Here is a 21,463-nt window from a genome sequence, read left to right on the forward strand (position 1 = left end):
TTTACACAAACTGTATTTTTAAAGCTGCTTCCAGACCTGGTTTAATCGGAGTTGAGTGCAATATAAACCTTGATTAGATATAGTTTTTGTCATGGTTTTGAACCTCAGACTAATGCAACACCTTTGTGAACCTGTGTGTTGTAAATGTTTTTTGTTGGAATAAATGTTTATTTAAATTTGGTAATATTTTGTCATGTTGCTTGTTTTGTGCAAACATTTACATTTCAAGTCTGCCCTTCCAATAAATACATTTAATAATTAACTCAATGAAGTGTAAAATTCTCAGAAACTGACAAAAACCTAGATTGTTTAACAGAAGCTTTTATTTTGAAAGGAAATCATCGTCCACACAAACACGTTTCAGACTTTTATTTATTGAAAATGAGGGACGAAGAAAAAACCCTCACCAAAAAAACAAAAACAAAAGAATCAGCATCTTCAGTGTGAACCAATCCTGATGAGTGGGCGGAGTCAGTCTTCAATGGCAACGATGCTTACCTTTTTTTTTTTTTTTTTTTTTAAACGCCGCCCGGCGCAGACGCTCGTTCACATGTAAAACACCTGAAACTACGAGATGAAGGGAAACAAAGCGACGCTCGTTCAGACACCGTCACAACAACAGATTCCAAAAATACTTTTTAATTTATAAATTAAATCATTTCAACAAATCATTGTATGATCAGTTCACACAGAGAGGAGACGACCTGAAATGGTCGCGTAAGAATCCAAATACAAAAATGTATTGAGCAGTTATGTCGCTGCAAGCTCCGCCCCCCTTCTGCCCTGCCCCAGAACGCTAAAACAGCGTTGATGGCGGATTATTAGCAGCAGCAGCGCGGGCGCCGTTCATGATTTACTCTCCTCCGGTTTTACTTCTTCTGTGAAATCCTCGGGCTCTTTTTTCACATCACGGAGCTCGACGGCCTCGGGCACCACTTCCTGTTTGACTGAGACGGCGGCATTGGCGTTATCAGCAGCAGCGGCGGCGGCGACAGCGCAGGAAGTTTCCTCCTCGTCTTCCTCGGTCTTCACGAAGGAGCTGAGCGGATGATCGGTGAGCAGCTTGTTGGGCGACGGCGTCGCGTCGACATATGTCGTCTGAGGCGGAACGAAAACAACACGTCAATCAAACAACAACATCCTGTTATTGACGATCAATAAAGAAAGCGAGGCGACCGATGACTCACATTTTTATAATCTTCAAAACAGGCGGGATGGAAGTTCTGAGGAAACAAACAAAAACACATTAACGTCTGAGCGACTCTGAGCAGCAGAGGGCGCCGTCGCCCCGAGCAACAAGAGCTCAAACAATCAAATCTGCTGACTCAATTGTTAGCTTAGCCATTAGCTCCACCACTGATACCAACAGTAAAGAAGTCATTCTTATGTGTTATTTTTTTGTTGTGCATCTCGTGTCGCGGTGTTATTGTCCTGCTGTAGTCCGTTGGACAGTTTGTGTGTCGTTGCCATGGTTACCTTGTCGTCCACTCTCACAGCGTCCTTCAGAAACCAGTCCTCCTCTTCTTCCACCCAGTACGTCTCAAAGGGCTCCTGACAGATTTCACATGACTGCAGAAACGGAGAGAAAAAAAAAAATCAGCCAATCACAGACCTTCACCGCCTGCTGCCTCGGACTGGGTCAGCTGACTCACCTCTCCCACTTGGTCCTTGGTGGCTCTGACGATCTGGAACTCCTTCTCCTTGGCGGCCGCCTGGTTCTTCTGGACCTCCTCCTCGTTCACCTTCTCAAAGAAGTGACTCTTGGCTCGCTCCTCCAGGTCTGCGATCTCCTCGAACTCGATCCAGTCCTGACACACACACACACACACACAGACGGGATTATGCTAAGATAACAGCTGAGCCTGCAGATTTGTCCGTTATGTCATCTACGGTGAAGAATCAGGAAAAAGACCCGATGGTGCCTGATGGTGAAGTGGGACGCGCGAGAACAGCAGCTTTTTTGTGTCCAAAACCGAGATTACTCCTTTTAGACCTTTGATGTTAAGAAGTCTGAGTTTGCCATTTGAAGCTATTTCAAAGACATCGCAAGACAACCTTAACATTGGCTCCTCCCTCATGTGCACGTGTGTGTGTGTGTGTGCGCGCACGCTCACCCTCAGGCTGTAGTACCAGCGCCGGTGTGTGACCTTCTTGCTCGCCACCTTGCCCGCGTGGTTCTGTCTGAAGTGCCAGTCCAGGTGGTCGGCGTACATGTCAGTCTGCGCGACGGTGAACCTCATGCTGCACAGGCAGCACTGGTTCCCCGAGTACAGCTTCGTCACAACGGTCTCGTGGCGCCTGCAGGGGGCGGAGCCAAACAGTCATTAAACACAAAAATCAGAGAACCATCAGAACGGCAAATGGCGGCGGCGGTGTTTGTCCGTGACTCACTGTTTCAGGTCGTCCACAGTGAAGCTGGTGAGGTCCGGGATGTCGTCTTCCTCCTCCACCTCCTGCTCCTCCTCTTCCTCCTCCTCCACCGGCGCAGCTGCCGCAGCCACGACGGCAGGCGACTCTGGAAACAATCAGCACAGACTGAAATTAAACTCATGTTTGTTTGTCCACTTTCACAATTGGAACTCAAAAGTTGCGTTGACTTACCGGCCGGCACGGCCGGCACCACGTCAGGCTGCGAGGGTTTGATGATGCCGGTAGAGATGAGTTTGGTGAGCAGGTCGTTGACGTCGACCTGACCAAAGTGGTTCTCCGGAGGCAGCGCTGCACGACACAAACAACCAACATGAGGGACAAAGGTTACGGGCACATGTGACCCGACCTCGGGTGCGTCAAGTGAAAACTTACACTGTGGTGTGAAAGGCACGGCGCTCTGAGGCAGGAAAGGCTGGTTCATGTTGGACATCATGTTCACCTGAGGACAAGGACATCAAGTGTTTGATTAAAGGGGCATGAAAAGGATTAGCATCAAGAACTGAACCGGAAGCACCTGGACAAACAGGATTGCATGTGAAAGGTAAACAAACACCAGGCAGCGCATCGCGTTCTGACGACGACTAAACTGAACTGCAGCGGCCTCGACTCAACTGAAACTCATTCTTTAAGAACACGATAAAGAAACTGAAGTTCTTTGTATCGATCAGAAAATCGATAAGCAGAAGCATACGCAGTTTTAATGACGAGTATTAAAAGGTGCGTCGCTTACCGGCTGCTGTATGCCGACAGTGGAGGCAGCTGTGCTGAAGAAGGAGGCGGGCCCTGGCTGGCTGAATGGCGGCACCGGCTGCATGTTGAAGTTCCCTGGTTGCAGGTTTGGCTGTGCCGGGAACGCTATGGGCCCCGCGGGGAACGCAAGGCTCATGGACTCTGGGAACCGTTGGGGGGCCATGTTGAAGTTCTGCTGCGACACCGGGGGGTTTTCGTAAACAGACGATGCCATCTGCCTCATGGGAGGCTGCATGTTGTGTTGGGAAGAGAACCTGGGCGGCCCCTCAAAGTGTGGGTGGTTCTGATGGGATACATTGGGTATGTCGTAACGGGGTCCCGACTGTCCCGGAACATCAAAGCGACTCTGACCTTCAAACCTCATGGGGCCCAGTTGGTTTGGAGGGCCCTCGAAGCGCATGGGCCGCTGCTGCTGGAAGCCAATTGGTCCAGGAGCCATGTTGTTTTCAAAACGCCGTGGTTCAAAGTGCTGCATAGGGCCCTCAAAGTGACCAGGCCCTGGTCCCGGGCCCACAAACCTCACCTGGGGCTGTTGGCCCATGGGGCCGTCAAACCTCCCAGGACCCTGCGGGTGACCTTCAAATCTGCCCATAGAGTCTCCGCCTCTTATTGGACCATCAAACCTCTCTGGTATGTTGAGATGAGGGGGTCTGCCACCATCAAACCTGGCGGGCCCCTGGTGGGGAGGCCCATCAAACTGCACCGAGTCATCATACCAGCCGGGAGCGTGAGGTCTCGGAGGGCCCATAGGATCGAGCCCATCAAACCTCGAGGGAGGGTGACCTCCTTCGTGAGGTGGCGTGTGTGCTGGTGAGTTTGTGTGCTGTCGGACAGCAGACGGCGGGCCTATGCGGGCCGGCGCCTTGAGGATGGATTTTGGTGGAGGGAGGGCAACGTCAAGACTGAGAGGCACGTCATCGCTGTGCTCGCTGTTGGGGCTCTCAAAGCGTGGGACTGGGCTCATCTCAACCGAGTCTTTTTGGTGAAGAGGTGAGAGGCGTTCACGCTCAAACCTCGGGGCGGGGACGTCTGGAGCACCTGGGCTCGGGCAGTTCCTGTGGACCACAGTGCCAGATGGCAGGGGTCCCTCTGGTCTCCGAGGGTCAGGGTGCCTGGAGTCAACCGGGTACCTGCGTGGAGCATCGTACCCACTCTTCTGTTCCTCACGTTCGTCGTAGCGCTGGCGCTCAGTCAGCGGCGAGTTCCACTCTCTCTCACCTGGAAATGAAGACATACTCGTCCCATGATCTCTTTAGCTACATTCACACCACAACACAAAGCGATTCTGGATACTGCTCGCCTGGGGCTAACACTAACCAACAGCTTCAATCAACTGACATATCACTCATTTCTGATTTGAGGCAGACTTACTGGGCTCTCTGGGGTCAGCTCTTCTCCTGAAGCGAAGGTTCGGCAGAGATTTCAGGGTGGGGAACTCTTTGCCGTGGTTGTACTCCTCGATCATGGGGCCTGGCGGAGGATGTGGATCTTCCCGCTCTTTACTCCGTCGTTCATCTGCAGGAGTTGGAAACAAACAGATGTCAGTGACACAAACACAAGCAGATTCAAATCCTGGACGGGACCCTGGAAGTGTTCTACCTGAACTAACCCTGAACATGACCCAAATACTGGCCAACGCAGTTTTTAAGACACGGATCTGAACCTGAACAGGTCCCAAGTTGAGTCTCCTGAGACCTGCGAGGACCTGAAGCTCTGAGCGTTCACGGTTTCTCACCAAGTAGACCAGAACTTTCCATTCTTTGGGACCCTGCCCTTGGAGGGTGGTACGGGACAGTCTTAAGTTTTTCATTATTGGTTTTGGAGAGAGAGGAGAGAGGTGTGATAATGATCAGCTTACCTGGTCTGTCTCGTGGCGTCCGGCTGTATTTATGTGATGGTGCGTTTTCAGTGCCGTGTCCAACAGCCATCTTCTCGCCCTGAGCCGCCACCTCACCGTCCTGTACACTCTCCTCGCCCTCCCACTCCTGACCGGGCATCCGGTGAGTGACCTGCGTCTTCCTAAGCTTGGACTTGTGCTCGTAGTATGACAGCTCTGCCGCGTTCAAGCCATCCTGGGGGCAGGGCTGAGCAGAGGGCGGTGCCGGCAGCAGCGGCGGCTGCTGCTGCTTCTTGGGGGAAAAGTCGCAGGAGTCGTCCCAGCTGTCAGAGCGCTGCAACTTTTCCTCCTGATACTGGAAGAAGTGTTTGATCTGGTGCGCCATGTTTAGGAAGTCCTCCCGGGAAATCTCGCCGCTCTCCAAACGCTGACTGGCCTGCAGAGAAACACGGCAGACGACAGAGAAACGTGAAAAAGATTGCCACGGGGGAAAAGACGAGGCTAACGACACCGCGTCTGCAGTTCTGAGGACGCAGCACAGGGACGTACGTTCACGTACCTATGGCCGTGCGATGCAGAAAACGTTGACAGGCAATAAAACTTAACATTAACGTTTTTTCAGAGAGGTCGGAACTTTAGCCTCCTTACCTCAGAGGTATGAGGAAAAAAACGGCAGTTGAGTTGTACAAACATAATATGGGAAAAAAACGAAACATGGATTTCATTGGTTCTTTACTCTACGCACCCTCCTGAGAAGGTCCTTCTTGGAGGCGGTGCTGAGGACTTCGGGAATCTGCATGTCTGCGTCAACGCTGAGGCGGTGCTTGGGGGTTCGGGGTGTGGTGGGCCGCGTCGGGGTGCTGTATGGTTTGTGTCTCTGAGGTCCGGGTTTCACGTGCGTGTCGTCTGACGACTTCACTCTGAGGAGGAACCAAATAGAACAGAGAAATGAGCTGTGCTCCACTTCACCAGTAGGGAGCAGACGTGTTTTCGGGATTCTTATTTCTCTCGTCTCAAAAACATCGATTTATCCATTTAATCTTTTTTTTTCCCTTTACCCCATTAAGCTCTACTCTGAGGACATAATCTGGGACCCAGATGAATGGACTGGGTCTCAGGAGGCTAAATATTCACATGTAAGAGGCTGAAAAAAAGCGCTGCAGCTCCTCAAATCAACAGGCAGGGGGCTCTACTTATTGGTTTCTCAGGTTAATGTTTCAGAGCGATCACATCAGATGAGTGTTGCACATTTTTAACTCACCGTTTCTCCTCCCAGGCGCTCCTCCAGCGGTGCAGCGCCTCTTTCGTCTCCTTGCTGCCACCGTCGTGGCTCCGCGGCGAGTGAGAGTCTCTGGACTCGGCGTGGCGGTCCTCCAGCGGTCGCTTCGACCTCCTGCTGCTCTCCGATTGGCTCTTCTTGGGCGGGAGCCGGTTGTCTCTGCCCGGCTTGCTGTGCGGCGGCTCGTCGGCACGGACCCTCCGTGGCTTCCCGGGTTTGTGAGACGGCGACGGGGACAGCGAGCTGCTCCTGGCCCTGCTCTTAGGCGAGCGCCTGTCCTTCCTCTTTGGCGAGGCGGGGGGCGAGCGCGACCTGGAGCGCGAGCGGGTGCGCTTCCTCGAATGTGTCCGAGCGTTGCCTCCGCTCTTAAACTCTGCCTTCTCGGTGGATTCCTCCCGGTCCCGCTTCGTCACCAAGCCGTTCACCGACTTCCCTTTGCTTGTCCTCTGAGGCTCCGCTCCTGGCCCCACCTCCTCTCTGTCCTTCTTGTCAACACACCTCTTCTTCACCTTTGACTCATCGTCTTTGGTGTCTCCGGTTTTGTCCGGTCGCTTCTTGAGCCTGGGGTCTTTCTTGGTGCCGTCCTGTGACTTCTCAGCCTCAGCCTGTTTGTTTTTCATTTGGACACTTTTGGCCATCGGAGACGGAGACTTGGACTTGGGTTTGTCCTCCGCTGCCTCCTTTCTGGGGACCCTGGCTTTGTCCGGCCGGGCGGATTTCTCGGGCGTCAGAGCAGCACTTCCCATTATTGGCTGGCCGTCCCTTTTCACAGCGGGCTGCTCTTTGGCCAGGGAGGCGGTGGGGGTGCCGATGCGGTTCAGGCGCGGATCTCTGGTGGACGGTTTCTTATCCGCCTCGGTCTGAGGCGGGATCCAGGGTCGCACAACGGGGGCAGTCTGGCCCACAGGTTTTGGTATCATCGTGGGTGTGGCCGAGACGGGAGCGAGCGTTGGTAACACAAAGCCACCAGCCTGCAACACGTTAACAAGCGTTAGCACTTATGTTCCACCAGAGGGAGACATTTTATTACCGACATCAAAACAACAACAAAGTGGATTCATCTCATGTTTTTCATGCATTTCTTTTTCACCATCAACCAAAGCATTGTTGCGCTCTCTGTTGAGGACTCACAACAACTACACAGAGCCCGGAGTGTGTCCGCTGTGTATGGTAATGTTGTGAAACGTGACTTCACCTCACCGTTTCATTTTCACTTTTTGCACCATTTCAATTCACACCCGTGTGCGTGCGTTTCTTTTTGTTCTACATATCAAAAGACATTGTTTTTGTTCACCTTTACTGACAATTTCGCCTCACAGAATCTTAAAAAGTGTGCTAACGCAATAAAAAAATACTTCTTTTCTTATCTACACACAAGTCAGAACCAGATACTCACTGAAAAAGACACTCAAATTCAAGTAAAAACTAGTAAATAAATAAATAAATAATCAAACAAACACCACCACTAAAAAAAAAAACAAAGAAACATTCAAGGATTAAAAAACGATGACATTGTCAGATGAAAGGGAAACACCACACTGATGTCACCGTCACACAGAGGGTCACATGATCGTCATCACACGACGGTCTCTCATCAGCCCACTGAAAATGGACAGGGAGCGCCTCACAGACGTTGGTGATTCCACGGTGGTTTGAGGCGTGCGTGCACAACTACAGTGACAACGTCTGACACGACTCACCAGCTGAGCTTTGGTCTGCTCCAGCTCCAGCTCGATCTTCTTCTGCTGAAGCTCCAGGAGCTGTTTCTGTTTGGCCAGAAGCTGCTGTCGGATCAGCTGCTCCTGGGTTACGCTGGACTGACTCACGGCAGGAACCGGCTGAGGAGCTGGCGCCGCTGTCGGTGCTGCCGGTGCTGCCACGGCCGCCGCCGGCGCCACCGCTGCCACTTTCACCACCGCTGGGGACTTGGAGGGAGCCGGCTGTGGAGAGGGCGCCTCCTCAGACTGGAGACACAGAGAAAGTGATTCTAATGGCACTTTTCAAAAAAACCTGCAAATGATGACGTTTCTTTGACATTTGTTTTTGTCCACAACCCAAAATTATTCTGTTTTAACAATTTCTTTGTTTTACGGAGCAAAGAAACCCAAAAATATTCACATTTAACTCTTAGAACACAGAGCATTTTATATATATACTTTTTTCTTTCTTCTTGGTGTTTTTATTTATTTATGTATTGTACGGTGTCCTCGAGTGCCCAGAGAGGCGCCTCCAAATAAAATGTATTATTATTATTATTCACATAATACAGAATCCTAACTTTGACTCAACACACAAAAAGACACACACACACATATGGATGTCTTTTAGGTTATAATATTACTATTGACTTTTCTCTGCGGTGTTTCATCCGACAAGAACATATTTAGCGCTCAGAACACGCACGCTGCTTTTTATTGTCTTTTTCAAGCATAACCTGTAGACAATCTGATGAAATTATAAATGGATATTCTGTGACTTCTCCACAAATATCACTACTCCCGTGCTGTTTGTTTTTATAAACATGCGGTTTAAAATGAATCCTAACTTTGATTCAACACAAAACAAACACCGGAAGATGTGACGTATAAACATGTTTGTGTATTATTCTCACAGCAATTTACCAAGATCTGTGCCGTGTGAGCAAGACAGAGAAACTAAACAAATTTAACTTTAATTATTAGAAAGTATGTAGGTTTATGACAGTGGCTCGATCTGTCGCTGGTGGCTTTTTAAAAAAGTAGTCGCTAAATATGTGTGCAGCGTCTTCACGTTTTGGTGAAGTAGCGTCTGGTAATTTTGAGGCCTGAGCCGAAACAATGACAAGCTGTAGATCCGTAAAAAAAAAAAAAAAAAAGACTGAACGGTCCTAAAAACGTCGGTTGATGTCTCCAACAATTACCAGGTGTTCCTGCTGATTGCGAGCAGCATCACAAACCCGGCCCTAATGAACTGGTTCAGTTACACTGAAAACAACTGCATTACAAGTCATTTGTTTGTGTTTCGCGTGTAAACCGAAGTACAAGTCATCACTGCACGAAAGTGCCACGACTCCGCCGACACTGAGCAGCGAGTCCCTAGGTGGCGCGTGTCCTCCAGCGGTCTGCTCTGTGTGGACGGACAGATTTCCCGTAACAGCGGCGTGTTTGTGGGGAGAACAGACGCGTCACGAGACGCGCTCGTGCTACACAAGAACAATCAGCTCATACACACCTGCTTTAAGAACTTGGGGTTGACGTGAATACTGGCGTTGACGGTGGGCGGCAGCGGCTTGATGGGCCAGGCGGGGTCCTGCGCGTTGACGCGTACGTCCAGCGCGTACAGCTTCTTCAGCGGGAACACTTCGTCCCACGTCGAGCGCAGCTTGAACAGACTCTTCCGAGTGTTTTCGTCCACCTACAAACAGAGGACATGACTTGGTCCACGGCGCCGACAAAACACCAACAACTTAAAAAAATGTCTTTAACGAGTGATAAATGTGGCACAAACAACTTAAAATCGTTTTATTAACAGATGATTTTTAGAAGCGGGCAACTCGACTACACATGAGAAGCAACAGAAACACAGAAGCAGTGGGGGACGTGAAAGTGGACAAAGTCTGAGTGATTGTAAAAGTGTAAAGGAGCGGCAGCAAAGAGAGCGGTTACCTTTTCAAAGACACATATAAATGAAGTGATTAGGTTTTTAGCAAACACAGCAAGGTACTCTCCTCCAACATTCTTCACTATGGAATCCACTAAGTACAAAACCGGAAGCTTCTCGATGGATGGGGCCTGGAGCGATAAGAGAACTCAACAAGTTTAGAAAACAACAAGGGTTAAAGCAACATTTCAGAACAAATACACAACCCCACAAACCCAACCCCCTCCTCCCAGTTCACATTTAATATTACTGCAAAAACAAAAAAGTAAGAAACAGTAAAAAAAAAAAGTGGAAGAAAAAAAAAAAAAAAAAAAACAGTCCACACTTCATTTTCTTCTTTAGTCTGGATTCAAAACAAAGTCATTTGTCGTTGCGTTGAAGTTGCGATTAATCCAAAAACATCCAGAAAAAAAAACCCTGTCTCAGTCAGTTCAGTGTCTGCGAACAGAACACAGATTTCTCGAAGCGTCCGTCCTCCAGAGTCCAGTCCACTTCCAGGAAGCGTTTACCTCCAAAGAGAGTTCCATCGCCGAGAACCTCTCTTTGTACTTTTACCTCGACGTTTTCACCTTCAAAAACTTTTATTTATGAACTCTTTCAAAACTTTTAACCCCGCCCCCCAACCACCACCAGACCCTGAACATGAGAACCAGAGACTTTTAAAAAAGCTGCTGCTGTTGTTAATCAGAGCTGGGCTTAAACTGGGTTTAAAACTAGACTACACTGGAGCAGCGTCACCGTGGAAACACAGCAAGTCAATAAATTACACTGGAAATAAAAAATGACAAAAAGCAAATTTCACATGTTTTATTACAACGTTTAAACCATTCAATGACATTTCAGTAGTAATTCAAAGAAGTAGGAGAGAGCAGAGAGCGCTTTTGTTTTTTTAAACTGCGTAGTCACATCATCCCTAAAGGGCAGTTTCACCCATTTCTTTCTCCACTTGGTCAAATAAAGTTAAAAATCTTTATGACGCGGCTGCTGATCAGGATTTAATTTTTTTCAGGTCTTTTACGCATTAAAACTTGACAGAAACAGAACAGTAAGAGCAGCAGTGAAGGGCTTTTATTTTCTTTTAAAAAGGAAGTGACTCTGACGTCAACCTTCTGTAAATGTTTAATTTATATAATTTCCTTTCCTTCTGCTGTTGTGGGACTGAGACGTGTATAAAAACTGTGTATGTTTTGGGTGAAGTGGCCCTTTAACAGCAGAGAGACACTGGTGAAGAGACATGTTGGTGCTCTGGTGTCAGTGACTGAAAAAAAGACGATGAGTCGGAGTTGAAGAGACAAAATCCACCGTAAACTACGATATACTGAGACGATGGAAAAGATTTGTTTCCCCTCAGGGAAAATTAAAACTTATTAAATACCATTTCTCCTGCGACGCTTCCTTTCAAAATAAAACTGCTCGCCTTTGCCCTGGTTTGATGTGCGCTCGCACGAGTGTCACGACAGCTGCGTCGTTACATTCCTGTCGTTATGAAACAACAGAGTCTTTTCCACGTATCTTTGTGTCTAACATGTTTTCACTGCAGCAGGAAAACCAGACTGTGACTCATCACACAACCATCTATCTGTGTGCGTGCGTAAACTACTCTTCCTTATTTTCGGCGAAACTTTGTTACTGTGGCAACAAAAAATTAAGACAACATACTTTATTTGGTCTTTGACCCCAGAATGAAATCATCAGGTCATGTTTGAGTTTCTATTCAATAAAAAAAAGCACGTTTTTTAAAACCTTTTTTAACCCAAATTGGCAGAAAATCTGGGACAAAACATCTGTAAAAACTGTTTCCTACAGCTGTTATAATAATTATTAATGGATGTTTTTTTATACAACATTCCATTTTGCCAGAATAAAACGTCCTGTTGTATTTAATTGTTTAGTGGCTGGTTTGTTTTTAGAAACCTGTTGACTGAAATACTAACTTCAGATTCAAGTTTCGTTAACTTTTTGTTCAGTTAGAACCTTACAGTAGATTTCAGGTTGTTTTTACTTATTTTAATTCCATAAAACTTATTATTTGATTTTGAATTGTTTATGGTTTTAGAAACAACTTAGCTGTAGATTTAAAACGTATTTTAAGAGCAGAAAATAACAAACACTACGCAAAAATAGGTGCTATGTACATATGGTATTATAGTTTCCAGGTGTGTCGGGACTTGCATGTGAATTGCGACATTAATTCAGACAAACCACTTTGAGCTTCATTAACTTCTTCGTTGTGCTACAACTTTACGGTGGATTTCCTCACAGCTAGGCCCGTGGACACAGATTTAAATGTTATGCTGTTAAACGGTTGTTACGTGACGTTTCGGAACAGCAAATACTACGCGTGGAATTAAAATAATCTTTAAAAGAAGATTTGTTTTCCTCCCCCTCCGCGTTGTTAAGCGTCACTGACCAGAACAGCGACATGGATGTCGCAACGTTAGCCGCCATGTTAGCACATCCTCGACCTGGGCCTACAACATACATACATACATACATGGACAAGTGAAAGCATCTGAAATTGAATCTATTTTCATAAAAACCTTGCTTATTTGTGCTTCAATAATTGCGACGATATCCTTGGCGAAGGTGAGGTTCTCCTCGGCGAGGATGGTCAGCATGTTGATGTGCGGTTTGCTGTTGAACGTCAGGTCCTCCAGCGAGGACTGGTACTCCCGGCGGGCGTCTTCCCTCGCCGCGCTGTCGTCCATCTTTGAGCCGAAAGAGCAGGGGAGGTTCACAGCGGCCTTGTCGGTAACATAACAACCACGGAGCAGCAGACAGTCCATCAACTCCCCCGCTCACTGCTCACACATACGGGGCTCCACTTTTACCGGAGCTTTCACGGACTTTAGCAAATGTAGCCTCCGCTGCTACTGCTACTTCTTCTTCGTCCTCTTTCCTCCTCACCTCGTTTCCGCAGACAAGATGGCGACTATATGTGTATATCAAAGCCCCCTTACGTCACATCCTCCTTTATATCCCACGTGACGTCAGCACACTCTCATTGGCTGTTGTGCAGTCGTGAGGGCGGATAAATAAAACTGTGATTGGTTCTTCTGAGTCACGGACACACAAATGAGCCAATGACGTGAGTGCAGAGCAACCGCTCTTTATTACATAATCTACGTGTTTACCGTTTAAAGATTTAGTAATATATTCATAAACAAGCGGTTATTATTCATCACATTTACATTTAAATGTGTCAAAATTGATCAGATACTGATTTCAAAAAGTTAATATTCACATTTTTATAAAATGATAAAAGATCAGTGAAGTAAATAAAAATCCAACAGCTGATCATCTGATCAATTATAATAGATCATAAGAATCTATGTAAATTGATGATTTATTCATCATTATTACAGTTAGGAAACCATTTGTTTTTTATCCAAACTCAGCATTATCGTAAACGCGTAACTATCGTTTTAAATAAAAGAAACCAAACAAGTTGTAAAATTTTAGATATTTACAACTCGCCTATAGTTTCTTTGAGAGGTTTGACAACAGTTTGTTCTCACTGTTGATGCCAACACTCTAAACCCCGCCCTCTTTCAGACTGATTAAACACATTTGTGTCTGAAGCTGCCATGTGATGCTCCTGCAGGCAAACTACAGACTAACTGCGGCGACACATTTAGCCACTGTAACCAAACACCAGAGGAGGTGAAGGGATGACGTATCACTGTGGTTCAGTCCAAAGATCAATAGATCATTTACAGAACACACAAAACTGGTACTAAGAGACAATAAATGATAGGTTAAATTAATTTAAAGAAAAACCTTTATATCAGTATCTTCATGTCCTTACTTACCTTTGGTGGCGACATTTTAGGACCAACTTTATTTATTTTTTATTTGTTTTCCTCTCTTTAATTTATCAACTTAGTTAAATGTTATTTTTTTTATTAATACATTTTCATCAGCAGGTGATGTATCGTTCTGTAGCGCCACCCTCGGGATGTCAGGTGACGTTAAACGAGCAGAGACGTCAGGAAAGAAACATCAGAATGAAACTCAGAGTAGAAAAGAGAGGAGTCTTTATTTTATGGTGACGTCTCAGTTTAGTCTGATGTGAAGGACGACAACACTGTCGGGCTGCAACGATTAATCGACTACGACCAACTATTCTGACCATGGATTAATCAGTGTGAGTGTTATTTTAACCCTATATATATATATATATATATATATATATATATATATATATATAGAGTCATTTTTTTCAGCTTCTGGTTTCTTTGCTCCAAATAAACAAAGAAATGATTCAAACTGAATGTGAAACAAAGACATTTGAGAACATCATCATCTCCAGGTTTGACAATCACTGATCGGACATTTTATGGACCAAACAATCGAGAAAACGGTCGACAGGTGAAACAACCGTGAGCCTGGGCCCTAAAACACTGATGAGACAATTTAATCCTGTTTCACTCGAGCTGCTCAGTCCACTTGCACCCACACACCTGCTTCTCATACATTAAAGCTCCAGTGTGAAGGATTCTCTGCAGAGTCTGTGTGGACATGAGCGGCAGGACGTCCAGAGGCGGCCATGTTGGATGCTAGGAGTCTATGAAAAAAAAAAGCTTTAAAAGGACAAACCAAACATTTGGGGGTCACCACTAAGATCCTCCACACTGGTCCTTTAATCATCTGCGATACTGATCCATATAAAAACCAAAAACGATGGACATGATTGGACATTTCCCTTCAAGTCTCTGCTCGTCTGTCCCTGTTATTCCATCAGTGTCCACAGGGAGGACGAGGACACCGTAAATGTAAAAACCCGTTTGCTTAAATGCTCAGGGCATAGGGGAGAACAAGGCAGGAATCGCTTACCAAGAACTCGCAGATGGACGTCTCAGGAGTTTGAGTCTTCAGACACTGGAATAAGTCGTGACGTTTAACCCGGACGTGAAGACATAAGGAGAGTGAAAATGTGACCGTGAGGTCGGCTGACGGTGGTTTTACACAGACACAAAGTTCCCCTCGCTTGCTTCAGTGTATCAGAACGGTTCGGTTCAGTGCAGAACACAACTGATCCAACGACCACAGCAATGCCACAGAGCACGAAAAAAAAAGAAAAAGAAGAAGAAGAAGAAGAAGAAGAAGAAGAAGAAGAAGCTTCCAATTCAGCGTGAACACATCGTGAGGCCGACGATCGTCCATCAACGTCAGACACGATCAGTTTAGTTTGAATCAGACTTCCTGTTGAATTCAAACCAAAAACAACAAACTGTTCCCATGACAGACGTCCCCGTGTTCCATCTCTCGGTCCCCGCCCCGGCCTCAGCAGTCTTGCTCGCACTCATGCGTCCGAGTCGTCGCTGCTGTCGCGGCTGATCTCGATCTGCAGCGACGGCAGGTTGTCCAGTCGACTTTTCTTCGACTTGTGCGTGACGCGCTCCTGCTTCTGTTTGATCATGGCGCCCCACATCTTCTGAAGCGTCGAGTCGTCCTCCTCCTCTGCCGCCGGTGGCGGCGCCTCCTCCTCTCCTCCCTCCGCGTCTCCGTCACCTCGTCGTTTCCCGCCGCCATCGTTGGCCCGCCCCGACGATGTCGCTGAGGAGGAGGAGGGTCGGCGGCTCTGGCGTCCGGCGCCACCTCCACCGCTGTCGTCTTCGGCCGAGCCGAGTCTGCTCCACAGTCCACCTGGTGGTGATGATGTCATAGCAGTTACTCGCTAAAAACAAAACATGAGCTCAGCTGACTTTATACATGTCTGCATTTGTCTTTGTCGTCTTCTATGGCCCAAAAAAGTAGCGCACGCCGTCCAGAGTGAGGACGCATTTTTACTGAAGACAATACATTACGTGAAGAACGCCACAAAGAATATAAAATGTGTTGGTATATGACTCAGTTTCTTCAAATTATCCCAAAAAAATTATCCCCATAAATTCTCATAGAAAGTTTCCATTTGAAATATTTCCAAAATTCCCTAAAATCACAATTTTTCGTAAATGTTATGCCGCCGAGTTTCAGCGATGCTGTTGGCATCGTTTTTCAAACGTCCCCGTAAGACGAGCTAATTTTCGCTTTGTTTTCAATAAATGATCGCAGCTCTAACTGCTCGTCACGGGGACGCTGCCACGAGGAGGCGGGGCTAATTCATAAACAATTATCGACACCCGTCAAGACAAACAAACAAGTCTCATACTCGTCTTCCTCTCCTTGGACGCGTTGGTTGAGAACACGCCCCTGTTGTCTTGATTGGCCACGCCCAGTCTGCGGTGAATGTCCCTGACTGGTTCTCTGGCTGGGGGCGTGTCCCTGGGGGAGTCGGGGGAGGGCGAGCGCTGCCTTTTTCCGAGCCGCTGCCGAACATCTGCAAACAGAGTTTGTGATTAGGAGACGGAGAAATGATGAAAGTCGTCGAAACAAACAAACAAACACGAACACATGAACACCTGTCTTCCCACTGCTGGACACCGGGGAGCGCTGTCCGTGTCCCTGTCTCTTCTCCTCCAGCAGCTGCCGGACGTCGGTCACTTTGGGCGGGGACGGTGATTTGGTCTTGGTCTGAGATCCTGAACCTCCGAGACGGTTCCTGTTTATCAGGAAACCACAGATGATAATCTGATTATCGTCAGTACTATGTTATAATCGTATTACCTCATCATGAGATAACCATCCTATTACTGACAGATTATCATCAGATTATATTTGGAATCATTTAAGTACCATTGGAATATGATATTTATGATCAGATTATGAGACTATTGTTAAATTAAATCAGATTACCATCGGGTGACACTCGTGTTATGATCAGATTATGTTTCTTATGATTTAACTGAGATTATAATGAAATAACTGTCAAATTATGATTGTATTATGATCAGATTACAGTGAAATTATAATCAGATTACCGTGAAATCACACCTATATTATCATCATCAATATTATTTTTTATGATTTAATGATTAGATTAGAACCATATTACTGACAGGTTATTGTTGTGTTATGATCAGATTACTGTTAAATCACACCAATATTATAATCCGATTACCATCAGATGACAGTTAAACGGTAATCCGATTACCTGATGCCCTTGAGCTGTGTGTCGAGCTCGTCGGCGTACATCGTCATCTTCTTGCTCTTCTTGGGCGACGGCGTGGAGATCATCTTCAGCTCCAGGTCATAATCCATCTCGTCCGACTCCGACCACGGTGACGGAGAGCGCTCCGCCCGGGTGCGAAGCCCCGCCCCCATCAGGCGCACGCCCTTTTCGCCACGCTCTTTGTACTCTACCACTCTGTCGTCCGAGTCCATGTCCTCGTCCTCGTCCCCGTCCTCCTCCTCTTCCTCCTCTTCCTCTTTGATGGGTTCTTCAGGCAGATTAACCAGGTCAGCTGAGAGAGAGACAAGGTTCATCAATAATCCAGATCAACAACCATAATCAAATTATTAATCCTGATCACTTCGGACGAGGACACAGGAAGTGGTCATTTGTAAACGTGGAAACAGGAAACAGATCTCTGTCGCCGTGGTAACCGGTCTCACCTGAGTGTCGGTGCGTGTACGGTGGCGTGTGTCCCAGACTGTCTCCAATCAGAGGTTTTTTGGTCTTGATGACGTCTCGCTGGATCCGACGGTTGTGGAAACGTCTCTTCCTGGTGAGAGGGATGACACGGGACACCGTTAGTTAATGTGGACATGTCTCTGTGAGGACAGGTTAGTAAATATGGACATGTCTCTTTGGGGACGGGTTAGTTAATGTGGGCATGTCTCTGTGGGGACAAAATGGCCGACCCTGTCATTGTAAACACAAACGTCCAGAGGAGTCTGTGGTGGACGGTGAAGAGACAATCCTCCACAGATAAAGTCCGATCAATTAATCGATTGATTAATTGATTGATGTTGGTGCGTGTCCTCACCAGGAGTTGCTCAGGATTCCTTTCATTCCTCCATAGTTTGGGTTCCCGTACTTCATGTAGTATCTGCTGCGCCGAGCGGCGCCGAGTTCTTTCTTATCATCTGTGGACAGAAGACAGAGGACAGAAGGCAGAGGACGCACCGTCAAGACTCACTTAGAGCAGGGACTAAAAAGTGTGTGTGTGTGTGTGTGTGTGTGTGTGTGTGTGTGAGAGAGACAGACCGTGTGTGGCGAAGCGCAGCAGAAGTTTGTTTCCCCTGAAAGGTTTGATCACCGGCCGCAGGTCGTTCCTCAGCAGAGACTCTCTCTCTACTCGAGACAGATCATCCACCTACAACACACACACACACACACACACACACACAGTTATTGGTAGTAATCTATAACCCTGATCAGTTTGTGAAGACACCGCACATCTTTTAACTGGCACACGTAAATTTGAGCACATTTCCCCCATTTTAGCCTCACTCCACTGGCTGCCCATACACTTCAGGATCGATTTTAAAATGATTTTATTTGTTTTTAAATCCCTGAATGGTCTTGCCCCACTGCCATTTCTTATTGTGTTTTTATGATTCTAATTTATTTCAAGCTGTTTTATCTTATATTGAACCTTTAACTTATTCTGTACAGCACTTTGGTCCATTGTGGTTTGTTTAAAGTGCTTAACAAATAAAGTTGGATTGGATTGGACATATTAAATTAGGACACGTCTTGAAAATGTCTGGTGATCAGTTTGAGCGACAGTGTTCACCTGTTCGCCCTCCGTCGTCGTCGTCTTCTGCTCCACCTCTCCGTTGCTGTCCTTCTCTTCGCTGCTCTTCTTCGTCGTCATCGTCGTCTCCTCCACGTCCTCATCCACCTCACCCTCCTCTTCGCAGTCTTCATCGTCTGACCCTTGACCTCCCTGACCTGCGAGCAGAACACAGTCCACTGTCAAGGCCGAACGTTATTTTATTTTTGTTTAATTTCCTTGTTCACACACTGACCTTTGCTCTCCTCGCCCGGCTCACCGCTGCTCTCCGTCTCCGTGGTGACGGTGTCCGGGTCGGGCATCCGGCTGCTGTTGATGAGCGCTCGGACAGAGGTGTCGTCGTCTAACCACACCACGTTACCTAGGAGACGAGTAGAAGTCGAGCAGACGGATGAGAGACAGAATCAACGCGATTCAACTTCACAGGACGCCGTCACGTGATCTGCTGGGCAGCTTAAGGTACAGTAAGTAGGTTTGTCTGCAGCCTGAGACACAAGAACCAAGACTTGATGTCTTTAAGAACATTTCACATCTTTATCTCACTGTTACACAGACTTTTCCAACAGGAAACTGAAGTTTGTAAACCACTCACTCTCTCACACCAAACCCCATAAAGAAAATCAGTGATTTAAGCTTGCGTTAACATCACAGCACACAGGAGTCGTTGATCCACTGCTGCCTCCATCACTAAGTTCAAATGTCTTATTTTGTCACTTCGGCTTTTGGAAATCTCCATTCAGATTTACACCAGTGACACAAAGTGACCACACGAGGCAGCAGAGGACCAGCAGCTCCTGTGTCCCCGCCAGCTAAAATCACTGATTCTCTCTATGGGGTTTGGTGTGGGAGAGTGAGCGGTTTACAAACTTCAGTTTGAAAGTGAGCCTCTCTGTTCTCAGCAGCAGGGGGCGGTCACGGCTCAGTGAAATATAGGCATACTCACAGGACGTGTCGTCGATCCACTCGATGTGCGCTGGAGGATAATTCTTAAAGTATCCAAAGATGTCCTGCGTGCTCATGTCGTCCACGCCCGTCACATAAATGGCCTCCAGGCGGAGTCTGGGGATCGCTGCGCACCACAGAAGAAGAACAAGAAACAGACAGTGAACTAACATGGCTGAAAGGGGCGGAGCCATCTGCAAACATTTATTTATTTGTACGAAAAGCAGAATGTAACTTTCTTCTTCTGCTGTTTAATAACTGCAGTGACCGGAGCATCAGATTACTGAGGAAGTTAAATCCGGATTACCTCAGCGGGTGCAATCAAATTATTCTGGAATCAGATTAATTCAGTGTTTTTTTTTTTTTTTTAATCAGATCATTTGAGTGCACCTAATTCAGTTATTTTAGTATTCATAGCCAGATTATTTCAGTGGACACAATCAGATTATTCTGGGGAGTGTAATCAGATTACCACACTGGGTGGTAAGTGATGATTGAGGCAGGTGTAATCAGATTACCTTTCTTCATGGTGTCTTTGTGGAGGAACACGTTCCTCTGGACGACACTCTCCTCCTCACCACAGAAATGGAAACGTCTCGCTCGCTTCTCTTTCCTCTCGATCGCCTCCTGATGATTTAAACAACAACATCATCATTATTATTATTATTATTATTATTGATTGAATCGTTATTGATGATTCCCGACTACAAATGGAATGCATCCATTTTACCTTGGAGGTGACGTCGATGCCCGTGATGAAGGCTCCAGCTTTGTTTTCATACCTGCGACTTGTGTCCTGGAAACACAGCAAACAACAACAACAACAACAACAACAACAGTCAGTAAAACTTTAAACTACACACGATCACACACACACAACATTAACAACAAACCCCTGTTTAAATATTTAATATTCCAACACCAACACGTGGTAAAAACACTGCAGCAGCACAGGTGATAATAACAATAATCATTTCATTGAATCCACTGTTGAGGTAAAAACGTGACGTTTCATTTCGTTTGACGATGAAAACATGAAAACTGCCACTTTCAAGGGTAAAAATTGTGTTTTATTCATTAACCGAATGGCTCAACGAATGTAAAAGCATCCGAATTGTGAAAAATTATCGATCGCGTGTAACGCAATTGCGTCACTTTAGTCGTGAAAACCTTTAACTTCCCGTTTACTGTATGGGGTTTGGCGGCACGTGACGTGCAACAAGTGTGAGAAACAACAAACATCTAAAGTGACGAAGCACAAACACGGGTTTGGGTAATTTCACAGAAATTAGTCCGAGGCCCGCGTTCACACCGACACCAGCCGCTGAGCTCACAGCCGGGAGTCCCATGTTCCCACACGCCGACTCCTCCGCCTCGTCCGCGGGCCGCCGAGGACGCCAGTCCCCGGTCTGACGCGGGGCCTAGCGCAGAGACTCACCGGCAGCAGCTCCTTCAAAGAGCGGTTCACGGAGACGTCGTCGTCGGCCTCCAGCTCCCCCTCCTCCACCTCCATCGGCTCGGCCTCGCGGGTATCCCGCTCCGACTCGGAGTCGGAGCCCGAATCAGAGCGGTCCGAGCCGCTGTCTGATTTCACCGACACCCGTAAGCTGCGCACTGCCGCCATAGTGCTGCGAACAACGGCTGCTGCTGCCGCTTTGACCCGGCAACAGTTCCCTGCCCTCCGCCTTCTTCTTCGTCTGCGCTCCGGTGATTCGGACAAACGAGCACCAGCGCCATCCAGTGGTGGAAGGAGTTATCACTATTTTTTATGTATTATAGTATTGATTAATACATATTTAAGCAGTAATCTTAGATGTAATATTAGATGAATTAATTAACATTGACATGAATAAATTGATTTTCAAAGTTTTTGTTTGTTATGGTCAACAATATATGATAAATATGACAAATAATTTATGTAATCAACTACTTTACAGTCGTTTATCCCGACATGACACATGA

At 46.9% G+C, this 21,463-nt stretch overlaps 2 protein-coding genes across 2 annotated transcripts; both read right to left on the reverse strand.

The window, feature by feature from the left end:
• Positions 1-305: 305 nt before the first annotated feature.
• pcf11 (PCF11 cleavage and polyadenylation factor subunit) lies at positions 306-12,876 on the reverse strand. Its single transcript, XM_058627751.1, has 17 exons — positions 12,476-12,876; positions 9,941-10,066; positions 9,507-9,689; positions 7,997-8,260; positions 6,279-7,267; positions 5,763-5,937; positions 5,039-5,453; positions 4,552-4,695; positions 3,161-4,398; positions 2,803-2,869; positions 2,602-2,718; positions 2,392-2,515; positions 2,115-2,298; positions 1,653-1,808; positions 1,477-1,569; positions 1,188-1,223; positions 306-1,098 (listed from the first exon to the last, which is right to left on the reverse strand). Exons 1-17 carry the CDS (start codon positions 12,719-12,721, stop codon positions 847-849), a joined length of 4,809 nt encoding a protein of 1,602 aa, XP_058483734.1. The 5' UTR covers positions 12,722-12,876; the 3' UTR covers positions 306-846.
• A 1,079-nt stretch (positions 12,877-13,955) lies between these two features.
• ncbp3 (nuclear cap binding subunit 3) lies at positions 13,956-21,180 on the reverse strand. Its single transcript, XM_058627756.1, has 13 exons — positions 20,940-21,180; positions 20,232-20,297; positions 20,020-20,128; positions 19,503-19,628; positions 18,795-18,920; positions 18,560-18,717; positions 18,028-18,136; positions 17,807-17,906; positions 17,433-17,542; positions 16,972-17,281; positions 16,340-16,479; positions 16,090-16,257; positions 13,956-15,584 (listed from the first exon to the last, which is right to left on the reverse strand). Exons 1-13 carry the CDS (start codon positions 21,123-21,125, stop codon positions 15,241-15,243), a joined length of 2,052 nt encoding a protein of 683 aa, XP_058483739.1. The 5' UTR covers positions 21,126-21,180; the 3' UTR covers positions 13,956-15,240.
• Between the last annotated feature and the right edge of the window lie 283 nt (positions 21,181-21,463).

Source organism: Solea solea, chromosome 4, assembly GCF_958295425.1.
Source record: "Solea solea chromosome 4, fSolSol10.1, whole genome shotgun sequence".
In the NCBI taxonomy this organism is placed as follows: Eukaryota; Metazoa; Chordata; class Actinopteri; order Pleuronectiformes; family Soleidae; genus Solea; species Solea solea.

Coding starts and splice junctions, on each gene's coding strand:
- pcf11 (XM_058627751.1), bottom strand. CDS start 12,721: ATGGACTGTCTGCTGCTCCGTGGTTGTTATGTTACCGACAAGGCCGCT. Junction 2,299..2,391: donor ACTGTGGACGACCTGAAACA/GTGAGTCACGGA, acceptor CGCCCCCTGCAG/GCGCCACGAGACCGTTGTGA. Junction 1,570..1,652: donor CCAAGGACCAAGTGGGAGAG/GTGAGTCAGCTG, acceptor CCGTTTCTGCAG/TCATGTGAAATCTGTCAGGA.
- ncbp3 (XM_058627756.1), bottom strand. CDS start 21,125: ATGGCGGCAGTGCGCAGCTTACGGGTGTCGGTGAAATCAGACAGCGGC. Junction 19,629..20,019: donor CAAAGACACCATGAAGAAAG/GTAATCTGATTA, acceptor TGTGGTGCGCAG/CGATCCCCAGACTCCGCCTG. Junction 17,543..17,806: donor GGAATCCTGAGCAACTCCTG/GTGAGGACACGC, acceptor CCCTCTCACCAG/GAAGAGACGTTTCCACAACC.